This window comes from Manduca sexta, chromosome 4, assembly GCF_014839805.1.
Source record: "Manduca sexta isolate Smith_Timp_Sample1 chromosome 4, JHU_Msex_v1.0, whole genome shotgun sequence".
Lineage (NCBI taxonomy): Eukaryota > Metazoa > Arthropoda > Insecta > Lepidoptera > Sphingidae > Manduca > Manduca sexta.
The window spans coordinates 1,178,325-1,196,976 of NC_051118.1; the positions used below are offsets into that span (position 1 = coordinate 1,178,325).

The window sequence follows — 18,652 nt, forward strand, 5'->3', positions numbered from 1 at the left end:
ATTAATTTGAATTACATTTATTTCGAAGACTTGCGCATACGCAGATGCGTGTAAAAACAAATCGTTTATGAAAAAGAAAGTTACCTAACTACAATTCCAACACGTGTGTTTTCACGCTAAACGTACCGATTGTAATACTACGGCCTATATAAACAAACGCTATGAGCAAACAAATGTATATGACTCACAAATATGGCACTTAACGTTTTTCACCGAACGATAGTCGATGGAGGCGAAATTTATCGACATATTGACAGGCTATTGTAATACTTTGAGATATAGATGTTTATTAATAGCGTGCAATATTTTTTTAAACCTATTATTCATTGGCATACCTTTGTACAGGCCAAGAACTGTGTGAAATATAGTAAAGGCTTTAGCTTAAGACTCGAAATTACGGCTCTTAAGTTTTAAGTATTTTCAACTATGTATTATTCCAGCATAATAAAGTAACCATAATTTACTATCCCATTATTTGTATCCATAAAGAGTACGCCTTCGTAACAAATTCTATAATTTTCTGATAGTCTGTTATTTATTTTTCAACCTATACACTAACAAATTCCAATGCAGGTCAATTTGTAAAACTTTGGTTTGATAATTATCAATCAAAAACAACTCTCACATTACGTTTCAACACAATTGAGGTACAGTGAGGCGCTAACGATGCTAATTTCGTATGAGTCAGTACACAACGACTTACTTGGAAGTACAAATTGTTCTCGCACAATGAACAGTAAAAACATTTTGTGCAATAAACTTTTACTTTTAAATGGTTACCTGTAGACTTAATGTGCTACTTATTGAAGTTTTTACAAATACCAGAACATGAGTCATGTTTATATTTACTTCTTGCTAAAGTTCAATAACTTGATCAAAAAATATAAAATCTTAAGAGGATATTAAGACCATATTGTTTTAAATTATTGCTATACGTTTTCCGCTTCAGATATATTTAACTCTAATATTATTTTAAACCTATTTGTATGGCATAAATATGTTTTTTCATAAAAAAATGGACTTAATATAAATATGACTAGTAGATACATAATAATGAACACTACAACGTACGAAATAAAGCGCACCACATGAACATTTATTTATCAAAATGCGATATAAATAATTGAGTTATCAGCAAACAGATGGAAATACAACGTTGCTAAAAGCATAACCGCCCTCACCATGTAGTCGGGTAAAAGTTAACATAATATTATGAAATATATATTTGCAACTGGAGATAATATTCTAGTCTGTATGCTTACTAGTGTAGACTAATGCCAGGTAATAAACTACGTGACGGACCGACGAGGTCGTCCCCCGCGAGTTGCATTGTGCCGTCATTAGGATAACATCTAACGACCGATGCGAATCAGAATCTGTACGGACGGCACAGCAGTTCATTTTTAATTTCATATTGGTAATCGGAGCGCACCGCATTGTATTTCGTTATGAATTAAAAGGACCGTGGAATATTATCGGCTTGGCATCGGGGTTAATTGAATGGAGTTTTTGTGCGACAAACCAACTCATACAATTAACATGATATTAATATTTTTCAGCGTACTTAAATATTAAAATTCTGTATTTGTTCCACTGCTAGAACAAAGGCCTCAAGAACTGAGAGAGGTGACGCTTTCTTACCTCCATAATGGTTTAACGCTGAATTGATGGGACTTTAAACCCCTGGTATTTTTAATAAGCACCATTGCAAATTTCCTCTTTGTGCCCCTCCGTCATTAAAACGAGCGATAATGACCATATATTGTATTTTTTTTCTTGACCTTAAAATTGTATAGGTCCAAGCCACGGCCCACGAGTGACAATATCACTCAAAGCCAACACAGCTCTTACAATCTAAGGCTTAGATTCACCTAAATACAGCATTAATTGTCTCATTTAGGACATTTTTATACACTGTTGTGAACAAACTCGAGTGCATTAGCTTAAAACACAACTTCGTTGTTAAAATAAAAGCAATAACACGTTAAACATCATTACCTTGAAATGGTTAACTAACTCCAAATTCTCAATATTTGATCTTCCTTAATCCCGAAATAATGAACGTATAGCATACAATTATTTTTGCTTTAATGAAGACCTTAGTCAGAAATCGTTTCGTATTTAGTTCACAAATCCGTAACATAAATGCAAATCATCAGATAATATCTTAATGAGTGTTTCCTTGCGGCGTTCGACTCGACATCCCTTTCGCCGTAAACAGTCTTTTTATATCGACTGCATAAGCAAATAAGAATGTGGGTTATCTGCTTGTACCAAAAGAGAAATCTATAAAGTTCGGGTCAAGACTATTAAAAATTAACTATTCCACGCAGATCTCTTTCGAAAATCATATTCATTGTTATAAAAAATAGACAATACGAATGTCTTGGTGTGAAGTAAGCTTTGCTATTGCGTATGTCGATGGAATTGCCAAACAAGAACCATGTCAATGATTCTTCTAGATCCTCCTAATGTGAACATTCCCAGTGTAAAATCACAAGAAGATACTTTCATCCAACTGTCCTTAATCCATATCGATGTGGGATCGGCGCAACTATTGGACAGATGATGCAAAAACGATGTTCGAAACGAAACTATGTCCTCGAGCCAGGATATTTGTATCGGGCGGGATAGTAACTACCGTACACAAAGTGTAAAACCTGCCACAGTGGGATATATAAGTCGTGTCCCAGGATTAGCCTGTATGTGCAGTTTCAAACAGGCCGGCATAACTGTGACGACTGGCAAGGGACCTACCTTCAAGTCCAATAGGGTCACTTCGCCATTCTTGTTAAAAAATGATTTGGCCTGCGATTAGGAAGTACCACTATGAAAAAGAAACATCTACGTAATCAATTAGTGTAATGTTTTAAGTTTAACGCTTTTTGCCTAATCATACTTAGTTTTTAACAGCAGGTACTTTAAAAATAATTGTATAGCAAATCCAAACAAATTTGTGGAAGGTTCATGACCCCCCGAATCGAACTCACGACCCGTGAATCCGGAACCAAATTCACCGCTGACTTGTCAGTCAGTCAGTCAGTCTAATTACAATGGGCACGTGGGTGTTACTGCCAGCTCAGCGTTGTACAATATGACAGTGTATGATGACGTCACTAGATACGTTAAATAAATTATTTATTTTTAGCATATTCATTCATATAAGATTAGATTAATATATTTAAACGGAACATAATTAGTCACTGTACATGTTTCCGACGGTAAATCAAATCCACATCCGGTAGTAATTCCTATACAGATAAATGACGAATGTGGAAAAAGTGATAATGTATTTAGTCGCAAGTACAGCATAAGTTCACGCCGGAAATAGCGAATTACGGGTAAGTAGAGTTGCTACTCAGAAACGGTCCATTCATTTCATACTCGACTATATATCGCTCATTCACAAGGTAAGAAGTACCATTAGTGATCCGTCCTACACATAGGCGATCTGGAGTTAGACTATGTGAAGATTCAACCTGGAAGGCATGCCGGCATAATTCTGGTGACCGTCAATAAACAATGGTCTCATATTCGACATTATTTGAACTAAACTGTATCCATTGTAGTAACAATGTCGCTGTTTTAACTATTCTACCAACCACCACTCTACTACCTCGACACCATCTTCCCCAACAAAAACAGAAATAGAACAACTAATGGACGGGCTTAGTAATAAAAAACATTTGATTGTAAACTATGGCGGAAGTTGTGCAACGTTTATCCGCAACGGAATCTATTTGCGGACGTTGGGCTAATTGTTTTCGGGTTTGACGGGCCCTGGTCAGCAACCGCGGTCCACTTACAATAGAATGTGTACATACATTTCTGACTGGCCTGGGGTTAAGTACCACATTTTTTCTCTACGCCATTTAACTTCAAGTGGGCGAAAGTTGTTTTTTCAAACGCTGGGCCTTGGATTTCTTTTACCACGCGTTATTTTGACAGATCACAACAAATACGTGACTCACCGCATCGCCTTTATGACAATTAAATTGGCATACAGACTAACATTCCACGCTAATACCTCGGCCACGGCAGTTTTACGAATTTATACTGTCATAATAAATAAGGCCCTTGTGATACGGACGCCACGCCTTTGAGGTACTTTGTTGTATTTCAGCTTGTAGGACATTATACCCAGTGTATTTACTGAGAATAAAGTCAAAACTAATGTGGTGCCACGCATAGTTTCATAGCATGTGATACTACCATGTTCCAAAGCATTTTCCTCTACTCGTTTCTGCTTTCTTCGTACTAACAAGACGTCAGAAGCCGTCTGTCTTTATCAATGAGAGTTGCGGTCAATAGCACCCCTAATCAAGTCAGTTATATTTAGCTGATAACGGCGAGATCACCGCGACCTCGACCTTTTATCACTGTGGTGACATCAGCGCTTGATTAAATCACCACCGTACATATGACATCATGCGATGATTTTGTTCACTGATTTGTTTTTTTTATTTTTATAATAATAACACAGTCGTGATATGGGCGGTATTATTAAGTGTACGCTATAATATGAACCATGTCATAAAAATATTGGAGTATATGTAGATACTTTAAGGTGGTAGCTCAAGGTCCATTTTCATACATTTTGTTTCGGCTTTAATCTGGGTAACTAAACAAGTATTGGCAAGTAAAGAATTTAAATTTCTGCCTTTAAAATTTCGTCATATTAAATTTTAAAGGCCGAAATATCCATGATTATTAATTATTTTTACGTTTTTCTTTCAACTGCGAGAACTAATCACTAACTAGACGTGAATTTAAATTCTTTACTTACCAATACTTGTTTAGTTACCCAGATTAAAGCCGAAACAAAATGTATGAAAATGGTCCTTGAGCTACCACCTTAAGCGAATTTACACGATCGCGATCACTTATAGTCTATACTGCCGTCAAATTGGAAAAAGACGTATCTGACAACATTATTTTCTCCGTGTCATATTTTACGTACAACGTACCTTTTCCTTATGACGGTAATATGGCTATCAGCAGCTATGGTTTACCTAAAGACAGTCATGAGTGTTAAACCTCTTGTTTTAGACTAAGGGTAACGCACACGGCGTTTCTTAAACGTGTTTGTGGATAAGTTTAAAGCATAAATAAGATACTTAGCAAGTTAAATACTTTTCAAATATGTACGCGTGTGTATATTAATATGTAGAACTATTGAAAAATTGCTGCTAGTGAAGTTAGAAGTTGCGCAATATATTGCAGCGAGAGCTCGGTAGTCTAAACATAGCCTAAAACAAGAGATTTCGAAGAGGTGACATTTAATTTCCAAAAGGAATAGGCTGCTTATATCTTTAGAGGCTAAGTATCTTTTAACGTATTCTGTAGGTTAAAGCAAGGACGTTAAGCGTATCTGATATATTTAATCTAAATGCTTGAATACATTATCGATGCATACAATTCATAATAGTAAGGTTGACTGGGAGAGAATGCCCATGGCATTAAGTCCGCCTGTATACCATCTGTACAAAGTGTAAATAAAATAATAGTGTTGATTTATTCGCACCCGCAAAATAACGGCTGAAGATTTCGACAGCATTTGACTTATATGTAATAATAATGTATGACTTGATATGTACTATAGACTTTATATGTAATAATAATGGTTATAACATTTTTTTTCGTGGGGAAAAATCGCGTTAGACTTGGTTGAAATTTCATAAAAGGCTTAACAAAGTTTTCAATAAACGATCGCTTTTTACGAAAATGGACTAATCAGAACATAGTATTATTTACATGATTTTTTGCTAGCAAATTACTTAATTTGATTTATTTATTCTGGAATTGGATTGAAGGTTTGTTTATTGAAAAAAGTCAATGACCTGTACATGAGGATGGGTAAGAAAAAAATATTATTAAATAGTTTTCTGCAAGTACATAAAGATTACTTTATGAGTAAAACATGTTATCTTGGAGACAATATTTACATTGTTCATTGTGCAAGATAGCACAAAGTCAAGATCATACAAATGACACATCATTCATAAAAACATCAATTTAGGAAACAAACATGGATGGTATTTTTCATGCATAATATTAAGTCCCAAAAATATTTTTTTATAAAACGCAATGTTATATAGAAATATATTTTTAGTTAATAGTGTCATTTATTTACTATAATTTAATAAGACAAAAATATTATGAGAAAACTGATCATTAAACATGGTGGGCAGAATTAATTGCTAATTATGTAAAAAAAATTCCTTTTAGGTGACCTACACTAATACATCTTTATCTCGGATTTATCCTTATGGAGATCCCGCATTAGTTGATGTAAATTTTTATTTAATTATTTACTGGTTATAGTATATTAAATGTTTATTTAATAATTATTCTTTTAATCCTTCATGTAAAAAAAAATATATTAGTCAGTGAAAATACTATTTTTTAAGTAATATAATAAAATATGTCTGCAAGATTTCTCAGTACATCCAACTGTGAACATAATGTGAAGTGAATTGTGCTGGTTATGTTGACATACATGTGCATTCTCATGTTAATACCTACTTGTTTGTAAATAAACCAACATACATGCCTTCTGTTTGTGAGAATCTTGACTTGTTTAAAGTCTAAATAATTTTGAATATTTTTTATGACAGTTGATTATTGATTTTTCGTAATTTACCGGATAAAACACACTTATTGTGTGTGTTAGTTGAGTTTTTTATTTTAAAACATTAAAGCCCTTTGTTTATAACAAGTAACATTAAAAATCTTCCTGGGCAATTTTAATACTGAATATTTTATGACTAGTCAGTAGATATTTACTTAATTAAATTAAAAATCTTACTTATTCCATGAACATTTTTGAATCACACATTACCTAATTATATTACTTACACTTGACAGTAGATTATATGATATTACTATACAAAATGACATAAAAATCAATTACTTAAAATTTTGCTATGAATATAATCATTCCGCCGGCAAACGGCTATTTAGCATAAAGCCGAGCGTTATATGCGTGAGTGCCGCCAGAGATACCGCCAGCAAAAAAACAGGTAAAATAAGTTGATTGTAATGCAACGTCGCCGTGTTTACGGCGAGTATGTGCGCGGAGCCAAACCGGCGCAAATGGATACTTAACGAGCCTCTGCTAAGTACCTACAGCTCGCCGGAACACATCTGCCACCTCGAGAACCATGGAAAAACGTGCCGACAGCTCGCGCCGTGGCCCGTAGCCGTTACCTACTCCACGAAACTGGGACACCCGGCGCCGCGCCCAGAAAGCGCCCCGCCCGGCCCTTACTATACAATAACACACAAAAAACACCTTTACTACCAAACTACGTTGCGAAACACCTCTCACAATTATTTTTTTTCCCACTGCATTGTACTAACCGCCGACTTTTTAACTATAAGAATATGCCGTAAACTCTGAAAGTACGCAGTACTTTATAAAATTATAATAACTTACCTGTTGGTCAACAAGCTCCCATGTAACGGTGGATAGAGGGTCCACAAATTTGTTTTAATATTTCACAGTTTTCAGCACGTAAACACTGGCGTACGGTCTCACAAAAGGAAGAACTGGTAACAACACAAAAAATTTGAACCACGAATCTACCTTTTCACGCACTATTGCACAAAACACGATCCCTTGCGTCCCGAGTATGAGTTTCTTATCGGAATGTTCGTACGCGAACTATCCACCACAATTTTCATTCATCGCAAGGTGAAATCATTCGAGACGAGTGGCAGTTGGTGAAGAAACTACGGGCGCGGGCGGCAGGGAGCGCGCGCGTCATCCGCCATATTGGACGATTACGTCATCCCATTTTATTTTTTAAATCCACTGACAGGCACTGGTTGGAGAACATACATCCATAATTCAATACACATAAAATTATTAGTTGTGTATCCGAACATAATCAATCTCCAATTCGTTCTATTTAGCTGTCAATAAACGTTAATGTCACTTCATTACAGTTTATATTTGTCAGTGTCAAATAGGAGTAAATTTTAGGTGGTTTTGTGTAAATACCAATTAAATTACTCATAAAAATAAATACAATTTAGTGGTCGTTTGTAGCTTATTTCGAGTATTGTTATTACGCTGAGTTTCTTGTTGAATATACATACTTTAAATAGTTAAAAGAAATCACAAAATGCAAGGTAAATGAAAATTTCCTGAAACATAAACTCTTTCTTTGTTTTCGATTAAAGAACTATTTTTTTTCTCCTTTCAGATACGAGACCTGAGCTTTATGAAGAAGTGAAACTGAACAGAAATGCCAGGGAACGTGAAAAGTAAGATATTAATTTGTTATTGTGACATTTAGTAACTAACTTTAAACTTCCTAATTGTATACTAGAATTCCATAAACGGATCAGTAGACATTATGTACCTATTTCTTATAAAGGCTAGAATTCTCAGTTCATGTTATAAACCAATCAGCTGTGTTTGGCAAATATTTCATCTTAATAGTAAATCAAATATTTTATGAATAAAAAAAGCTTTGAGAATTATTTTTTTATATAAAAGTTATGTTTACAAATTAAATTGTTATCCCATAGGTGCAATGGCTGCAACTTTAGCGTTATATTATGAAATCCTAGCTTTAAACCTGATATAACAAAATATGATTAAGTTAGTAGTAAGGTCTAGCCTTGGATTCAGTATTTGTGTTCTAACTGATAATTAGTATATATAATAGGGTTCTTCCTTACCACATTACAGGAAAATAGACAATACACAACTTTGCTCATGTTAATGTTACTTAACATTGAATGTCTCTATCTTTTAATTAAACTTTAAAATATACTTTAGCGGTCTGTTTCACAATGTCTTACACTAAACCAATTACAAAGTAAATCTTTCAAATAAATGGTAATCAAAACAGTATTACATGCATAACTGCCATATATGTTAACTGGTGTATAATATTTAATGAATCAATGAAACAGGCTAAAAATTAACAATATTGCTATCATTTAAATGTCCTACTGCTAGAAAAATCCTCTTAATACATAGAAGAATTTTGAAGCTGCCATTACCCTGCTTTAATATAGGCACCCAATTTTCCCCTAGTGTGTTCTATCCAGCAATGTGATAGAGAGCTAGCTTATCGCCATTACGGGCACAAATTCCAGACTCTAGGCTGATAATGAGTAGAAAATCTCAATACCACTTTTTGATACCGAGCTGGGACCTCACAGCAGTAGTCGTACCATGCGCTATACAACTATGCTGAGGCATAAATAATATTTTTTCATTTAGGCACGACAACATGGCAGAGCTGTATGCTGTAGTCAGCACCCTACAGCACCTAGAGAAAGCGTACATGCGCGACTGCGTCCCCGCGCAGGAGTACACTGCGGCGTGCAGTCGACTGCTCGTGCAATACAAAGTGGCATTCAAACAAGTGCAGGGCGACGAATTTCCTAATATAGATGCCTTTGTTGCCAAGTACAGAGTGAGTTTTAATCATTTTTACATAGAAAAGATAACAAAGAAACTGAGTCACCTGATTCTTCAGATAGGAAGTAAGTGACTCCTCCATATTGTGGAATGTAAATGCTATTCATTGTGTTGCTATTATTGAGATTTAAGATCTTATGTTATTCAGATTGTATATTAATTTCATTCAAAATTATACACCATAATAGATTTTAGGACTTTAAAACATCATCCTTCTCCGCAACTTACTTAATAAACTTTTCTGTAAGTTTGTAAATGTGATCAGTGGTCATTAATCTACCAGATTTTTGTGAATATTTGTCGGTAAATTGCTACAAAAAGTAGATGAAGTTATATAATACAAATTACTCAAAAATGTTTCCTTTTTATTAAACTTATTACTATTTTTATTTAATGAAATTTAAATAATGTTGTAGTTGGACTGCCCAGCAGCATTAGAAAGAATAAGGGAGAACAAGCCGAATCTCATCAAGGATGATAAAGGCAACACTAATAAATATATTGCTGAAATTGTATCTGTAAGTATTTGCATGGTAGTCTATTACTTAAAAAATCATAGAATTATTTCTTATGTTTAAAATTATACATTATTTTATATACTACAGCAAGAAATATATAAACAAACACTGTTCATAATGTAAGACAAAATAAAAAATGTGGCTGGAACTAAATATTTTGAACAATGGCATGACAAAACCCTACCATCTTCCATCAAATTGTTTATTTACTATACCTTATAAAAAATAATTAATGGATTTTTTCAATTATTTTGAATCTAGATTTACAATAATCATTCCCATGCCTAGTTATATGAATGCTATGACATAACATCTGAATATCATATTTGAACAAGTAATAAATTTTTAATAATAAAATAGAAAACTCTGTTTTGTTGTAGCTATTCATAACATTGATGGACAAGCTTCGCCTCGAGTTCCACGCGATGGACATGATCCAACCAGAGCTGCGCGACTTACGTGACACCATGGACCGGCTCATCATGCTGCCTGATCAGTTCGAGGGCAAATTAAAGGTACAAAATTGTCCCTTATATCTTCCACTGGTTTTGTAAACCAAAATCGATAATTTTTTGACACTAGCCACCAATTTCAATCAACAATCCCAAGGGTCTTTTTTGATCTACTGTGACCCAATGACCAAATGGCCCAATCAGAATATATTGCATTATATTATTATTTGATTGTTATATTCTCGGAATCGGATCAAAGATAAAGATTAGGATGGTTTATTCAAATCTGCCGTTAACTGTAAAGGCCGGTAGGCAGTGGTTTATGATAATATTTGACGAGTCAAAGGGCAATATTATTAACCAACCATAATGTAGTCATGTGTTTTTTTGTGATCGTAGGTATTATTATTAAAATGTTAGTGTGATACTCTTTTCATCTTTATAGTAAGCAAGATTGACTCGCGTCAATTGACTGACTTTTCCAAAACCTACAGAGCACAATATATCATATACAACTTTAAAAACAGTCTTCAAACATCGGTTTCTCTATTTACAAGTTAACTCTTATTGCCTCATCCAAACACTTAGACTCAATTTTTCGTTTCAGGTGCAAGAGTGGCTGGACAAGTTGTCGGAAATGTCCGCATCGGACGAGCTCTCCGAGGCGCAGGTGCGTCAGCTGCTCTTCGACCTGGAGACGTCGTACGGCGCATTCAACAAGTTCCTGCACAAGGACTAAATGTACTGCTCATTACTTTATACAAGTGAGTTTCGTGGGCATTAATAAATAAATAGTAATAGTGGTAGGCGAAAATAGTTGAATGTATGACTGATCAAGGTATATAATAAATAATCTTATTATAATTAAGAGTAACTTACATAACACGGACATTATATATGTTCTTAAAATTAAAAAGCAAGGCACAGTGTTATCACTACATAGTATAAAACAAAGTCGCTTTCTCTGTCCCTATGTCCCTTTGTATGCTTAAATCTTTAAAACTACGCGACGGATTTTGATGCGGTTTTTTTAATTGATAGAGTAATTAATAACATCCATTAAATAGTGGAGAAATACTGTTATGTTATACCCGTGCGAAGCCAGAGCGGGCCGCTATGTTTTTATATACAACGTTCACATTTTTTCTGTAGTGTATTTAGTATCAGCATTGCACCCGTGCGAAGTCGGGGCGGGTCGCTAGTATACCTATAAAAAAAGCAAAGAAAAATCTGCTCGGGCTGGCAGATAGGAAGAGACCAGAAGATTGGCTCCATGTATTGAGTTCTGTTATAAAAAGTATTTTGCATAAAATAGTGTGTTATTTATGTCCAAAATGAAGTAAAAACTATTCCTTTTGCGTGTTTCATGACGTATTTTCTATTATTATTAACGTCTTTTTAATTGGAAAAATAATAGACAACAAAAAATTAAAAGCATATTATAGAGATTTAAATGCCTTGTCGTAATAAAAGTATAGCTTTCACAAAATTAATTTACGTCATGCATTTAAATAACATCATGGAAGAAAGCGATATCGTGAACAGGAAATTACGTTTCATGTTACGCAAAAAAAATTACCGAAAAAAAAAATATTGTGTCCAATAATATCTGCCTGTAAATTCAGTTTTAAAGATAAAAATTACTAAAATTATTATTACTACTAGGATTTATTTCGATCTGATGTAAGATTCGTGGAGTTACACTCAACGATCACACAGAATCGCTTCGATAAATGTGACAGATAATAATCATAATGCAATAGACTTCCTTTCTTTGTAAATTTCGTAAAACAATGAGAAATATAATATACGAATGTTAGTTAGTTTAACTAATTATTATGATTTAACATTTCGATGTATTTACAATCAGAAATCAAAATATGGTCCTGACAGATCTTCTGCAATGATAACTAGTATTATATTTGCACTCTTTCGGATCCGTGCCCAAAACGACGCAACTCGAGCTCCGACAATAGCATAAAAATCCACTACACCAGCCTTTACAAACATATTAGAATAAAAAATCCATTGTGTAGTTTTTCGCGATACAAATGGCCTGTATATTAATCCACTACATGGTCTACCTTTGTGCCAAATATCACCCAATACCTTTAAAAGGTTATTGTATTTACTTCCAACAAACATCGAAACATCTACACATAGTAGGATATTCCACTGTATAGAAGGTTAGTTGTATGTATTGTTTCAGATGATGCCGCTGTAGAGTGCTGTTTATAATCCTACAGCATGGGCGGCGAGTTCCCTCGTACATAAATCCATGTATATTATATTTAAGTTATTACTATATTAAATGTTTTATAGCACGTAATATTGCTTTATTTTGTTACAAGTCATACAAACAGTTTAAACGGATTCGTATGAAAAATACTAACCCCCTTTAATTTACATAATATTAAATTAAACATTAGCTATATTCATTTATTTTAAACCTATTGTTTTATAATAATTGCAAATTTTTAATTTCAATCCATATCTAGAATGGTTTAAGTATGCACAAATATAATGCGTATTTCGAATACGTATGTGTTTCGTAACTCTCAATAAAACTTTATGACTTTTACTCACTACAGAAATAATTGCAAAATATTAATTTCACGATCAACATGACTGAATCTGTTATAATACTTAAAACATCTGGCTAGAAGGACCAAAATTTTATTCAGCCATTAATAATATAAGTGATACATGAATTTTATTCGTTTATTACTAAAATATATTTTTTCGATTAAATCAATGATACAGCTGTAATGGTTACATTCGCAAGAATATGTGACATAACTTTATTGCTCGTGTCATTATTTTACCTACAAGAGGTATGTAACTATTAATAATAATCTGATTTCTCATCGATTATAAAATGTATACAAGTGTATTATAAATTTAAAAACAATATAGCAGTTATATCAACTAATTTAATATGTTATCTATTGGCGCTTATGACTACTTTCTCCCAACAGTGTAAAGACAACATATTCCAAAGTATAGATAAAAATAACTATCTAGCTACAGAATCATTTAACGTAGCCAAAGACTTGTTCAACCAAGGCAGAACAAATTATATCAGTCTGAAAAACAAGTCTTTGCAGACCATAGACACCTTCCTGGATCTAGTATACATCATGAATGATCAAATGGCAAAGGAATTAAGAAGTTCCGTCCTAAAGTTTTACAAAATTAAATATTTTAGAGATTTCACAAACTTCATGATTACGATGGAGGAGGTGAGTTATGTAATATACTTTAAAAAAAACTGTTGAAATACATTGTGCGATTAACGTTATGAGGCTTTCAAATCGGAATATTACCACGTAAGAAAATAATCGGATTTATAGGTGATACCTAAAGCTGTTCATGTAGGTATATACATGACATCCCGCCAAAATGGAGTAAAAGTCGCTACCCTTTGTTTCGAATTTGAGGAGCATATAAGCATAAGGCCGGATCTCGGTCTATTTTAGCCGGAAAAACTTACTGCAAGCAAAAAGCTTATCCATATACGGCAGTCCGAAACTCTGAGTATCTTATATGTATTGAAACTCTAGATCTAAGAAATGAATGATCATTCTCCATAAAGGAGTTAAACTTGGCGTTTCTTTTTTGCCCTTAGACAAGTTATCAAGACAAATCAAAAATCTCTAATCAATTTAAAGTCTGGTTTAGACTTACATACAAATAATTAAGTTTTTTTCAATAGATAATAGACATGGTAGAACATTGTCTAGTAGACCCAGTAGAGAAGCTAGAGCAGATTCGTGCGCAGTTCCACAGCGTGATCAAGAACTTCGAAGATGTTAGAAACTTCGATACCGTCACTAAATGCCACAAGGAGTTGCCAGATGAGGTGGCCGCGGCGCACTGTTTACTGCACCAGGCTGTTCTGTAAGTTTAACAATTACGACAGAAAAATGACGTAATCTTATGGCCTACCAAAAGCCATAACTAGAATTTCATGGATGTTTACTGCAGATTTAGAAATAATAGCTGGATTCATAATTATTTTTCCGCCCTATGCCTCGGCATTATCACAGAGCACCATTGGTACCGGCCTAGATGCAGTCAGTTTTACCCAAAGAGGGGTCAATTCAGCTATTTAAAAAGCAGCAAGAAACAAATTATGTTATCGATTATTGCATCAAACTAAACAAAAAAATAAATATTCCCTAATATAAATCAGTGAAATCGCCCAGAAAATTACTTTCCTATCCCTGATGTGAAGAAATAGATAATAAAACTTGTGTATACTATAATACAAACATTACGTTTTCCTAAGGTTCAACGAAACCATGCAAGAAAGCCTAGTAACAATAGTGGAAATAAAAACAAGACAACACGCAAGAGACATGAACTCGTCTCTTTACAACGTTAAAACATGTATCGACGACTTCGTTCCTAAATTCTTCGATCAACTATTACTAGACGCGTACACAAATAAATGCGGCTATTTGAGGGTAGTCAACGCGTCTATCACGGATTTAATTAAAGATAAATGGAGGAGCAACGAGACACTTTTCCCTGAGAAATGGAGTCCACTGGTCAATCTTCTAAAAGAAAAGTAAGTAAAATATAAGTTTAACATTTAATAATCGTGAATCGTAGCTTAATTATACCAATAATGATAAAGAGACAACGAATTTCAATTGTAGGTTTTTTTGAACCTCTGTGTCCGGCGACTCCCAGACAAGACACAAGACACTCCTAGCCTACGGTAGCTGAACCGAACGCATCTGAAATATATATTATAATTCTCTTTGGCATCTGAAATCAAAACGACTCCCGAGCCCGAATATAATATCATATTTATGACATTTAATATTGCTATTATCTATGGCTAAAATAATGTTGAAAGATTTTGGGCTGAAATAATACTCAGAACAATGACAAGCATAGAAGTAACACTATGACATTTGAGTGTACTCTGTCTTAGACAGCAAGAAATTTAATTGTGTTGCGAACCCTTCTGATATCTTATCGATATCGATAGATGCTTTGTCTATCGGCTATGGTAAATTCGCAGACCTGCTAAAATAAACACTTTTCGGTCAGTCAACTACAAACCGTTGCAAATTGCTATTTTAGATAAAGGCTAAAAAATGATATCAAAATCCTGATTTGGTATTCAAGTACCAAAAGAAGTCTGGGTATAAAAAAAGCACTCGTTAAGAAGCTGTTAAATTACAATAAATTATAGAACTACCGGCTTTCTACGAGCTAAATTTTGTCCAATTTTCATTCGTTATTTACAGCAGTTTCTATGCCTTCCGAAACGTCATTCAAACAAAAATGGTCAAGCATTTAGATTATTAAATTAAGAAAATGTTAGAAATTTCGAAGGAATGGAAACCGCTGTAAGTAACAAACAAGAAATCGGCCGGAATTTCGTTTAGGAGAAAGCCAGTACGCCTTCTGTTCTGTCCTGACTTTCTCAGGGATTAAAAGATACCCAAGAGGTGTGATTTGACAGAAGCTACTAAAATGAGACAGTAAAATTAAAACACAGCGGTATCATTCATGTCACATATGTTTGATAACTTATTTCAATGTTAATAAAACTTTGTCGAAATGCTTAGAGCAAACACGGTGCTGTTTTTCCAATGCCAATTGGGATGAGCTATGGCAACGATCCATTTTTGCCTCATAGCATCATCTGTGGAGAATCTGCAATGAAACACGTTGTATGAAACACACTATGAAAATCAGATAGTTTCCTCGACCCCAGCCTTCGCGCACGGTTTCCAAGTGGCTTTTACCACTACATAACCACCATATATTGAAAGTAAAACGCAATTTATGCAAAATGGTAAACTACAATATACTAACATCTATGTTATCGACAGAATATGCAGCACAACACTATTGAACACGACTACGTAAATTGGTAAAAATGAAAAATACTTAATAATTACTGTATCGAATGGCCAACAGCGGATTATAATATGACTACAGCATAATAAAGATTAATTAATAATACTTTTGCACTTATGTACAGGGCTTAAGCAAATATATTAGGTTTTTGTTTACTCACCGATGGAAGCTGATGATTTCAGTCTCATTTTCTTTACGAGAAGAATGAGATTTACACCCACAATAACGCAGGCCATTACTTGTTCGTAGGGCTATATTATACTTAAACAGCACTGTGTATTTATTAAAATTAACAACTAAAATATTACAAAACATGTAGCCACTTTTGAAAAGCACGCGCTGAAGTATAACGTAACTAAATTGTGTGGGCGCGTTTGTGACATTGTTTTAAGGTTGGCAAGTTGGAACATTTGACATTTTATTTGCTTTTTAATTCGGTATCATAAAGAGGACCAAAGGTAACCATTTGACAATTTTTAAAGTGTACGCAAGCCGACCTTAGCAACATAATATTTGTCTCGTTCTTTTCAACGGTTTTGGCCTATTTGAAAAAAAAGGATAAGTATATGAGGGTAATTTAGATTCCTTCTATGCTTGTTCTTGTTCTGAGAAATAATATTGTGGTTTATATCATAGAGTAAGTAATATACTACGTAAGAAGAGGCGGCACTTAGTACATTGAATTTGAGCTCACGCACACATACGTGAGCCCAGTAGAATTACATTTTGTACCAACATTACGCAGAAAAAATGATACGCAAGGCTGCCAACTTACTATAAATCTGCTCGTTTCTAGGAACGTTCCTTATTTAATCGATATTATCGATAATTTTGTATCGACAGCTTTATATCGATAAAAATTGCTGACCATAAATCTTACACTGGTATAAATTATGATTGAATTTAGAATATTAAAAATAAAACGTCCACAATTTTTAATAATTCCCTTTATTTAATTAGAAAATACACAATATTATCACGTGAATTTCTTATGTATAAATTGTATAATGTTTAGGTCTCCTACTTAAAAATTCATAACACTCCAGTTTTCCGTTATTTATTTCCAATTTTATATGGAAACTGAAAAATTTTATACCTTACAGATATGATCTTTTTCCGTCTAATCAACAATTACTATGATACAATTATTGCAAGGGCAAATTCATAGATTTCACACGTGCCTTTTTGATTAGGTTACTAAGCATAGAATTGAAACTCCATAATCTAGAGTATTCTCTTCAACGACTACCTGAGGTTGTAAATTTGAATTAAATATACATCACTTTTATGTAATGTTTTAAATCATAATATAAATTTTCTGTTACCGGTGTAGATCAAGTGGATACTTAGCCATAAATATTTTGTTTGACTTTGGGTACTTTTGTATGCCACAAACCTCACATTTTTATACACATTAATTCTTTTCCCCATTCTCGCACACAAAATCAATAAACTACACAAATGTAAACAGAATTAGAGTCAATATCTCGGAAAAATAAGAATCACTATCTCGTAACACACACTACACAAATTCCTTCAAGAAGAAATATACACGAAACGGAAAAGCTGGCTCAACTCAACGTATTCGGCATAAAACATAACTTATTATTTAACATAATCGCAATAATACAATTTTTTTGCAAATAAACTTCAACAATGACAAATCTACCGTCAATAATGGCGGCAAATTATCAACTATCATGGTAGCCAACATATTTTCAAAATTTATTGGATTATTATGTTGGTACAAGATGTTACGATGAGACATCCTTTTGTCAACCAAAACTAAACTCTATGTAACGGTATTAAGATATATAATCATTCATCATTACACAAAATGTTCTAAGTGTCCACCCCCTGGTTTATATATACTTAATAATATTACTTTGTGTTTACAGAACACGGCCGCAAAAGCAACAGCTACAGGATCCATTATTCCTAACGCTTTTCGCCGCCAACCTCTCATCGCAGGATATTCTCAACACTCTATTCAAATAAATTTAAATATAACAAAAGTAAAAATATGTATTTTGTACTTCATCAGGATCGTACACGCTGCATTACCAAGACTTAATACTTAAAAGCACTTCTGAGTCATTATACTCGTATAAGTAGTGCGTAGGCCTATGAATTACAAAGATATTTTGCTTCATATCAGTCGAAAATACATAATATTATTATAAACATTTGTCTCAATACAGAAATCATACACGAGCGCACTTCCTTTTATCCTTTACAAACATTAACTACAATCCTGTTGCTGGTGCGTAGTATCTGCTACGGATTAATAGTTATTAATCTTTTTTGGATAATTCTAAAACAGGGAAAATATTTAAATCATAATCCTCGGGTTGCAC

The 18,652-nt window shown here is 33.7% G+C and overlaps 3 protein-coding genes across 6 annotated transcripts in view; 2 read left to right on the plus strand and 1 right to left on the minus strand.

The window, feature by feature from the left end:
- The window catches only part of LOC115453675 (protein 4.1 homolog), a 104,126-nt gene extending 96,364 nt beyond the window's left edge, over positions 1-7,762 (minus strand). For all 3 annotated transcript variants that reach the window (XM_037441066.1, XM_037441063.1, XM_037441060.1), the window contains exon 1: positions 7,439-7,762. The gene's annotated coding sequence lies outside the window, so the exon portion shown is untranslated. The remainder of the gene's footprint in view (positions 1-7,438) is intronic.
- A 135-nt stretch (positions 7,763-7,897) lies between these two features.
- Positions 7,898-12,741, plus strand: LOC115456030 (vacuolar protein sorting-associated protein 28 homolog). Its single transcript, XM_030184873.2, has 7 exons — positions 7,898-8,136; positions 8,211-8,271; positions 9,242-9,437; positions 9,859-9,960; positions 10,341-10,475; positions 11,020-11,176; positions 12,622-12,741. Exons 1-6 carry the CDS (start codon positions 8,130-8,132, stop codon positions 11,149-11,151), a joined length of 633 nt encoding a protein of 210 aa, XP_030040733.1. The 5' UTR covers positions 7,898-8,129; the 3' UTR covers positions 11,152-11,176; positions 12,622-12,741.
- Positions 12,742-12,827: 86 nt separating this feature from the next.
- Positions 12,828-18,317, plus strand: LOC115456014. 2 transcript variants are annotated; one of them, XM_030184859.2, is made up of 5 exons: positions 12,828-13,246; positions 13,391-13,654; positions 14,128-14,312; positions 14,704-14,985; positions 18,194-18,317. In XM_030184859.2, exons 1-5 carry the CDS (start codon positions 13,181-13,183, stop codon positions 18,291-18,293), a joined length of 897 nt encoding a protein of 298 aa, XP_030040719.1. In that variant the 5' UTR covers positions 12,828-13,180; the 3' UTR covers positions 18,294-18,317. The 2 variants fall into 2 exon arrangements, with proteins under 2 accessions (XP_030040719.1, XP_030040720.1); XM_030184860.2 differs by lacking the exon at positions 18,194-18,317 and adding an exon at positions 15,077-15,296.
- The last annotated feature ends 335 nt before the right edge of the window (positions 18,318-18,652 follow it).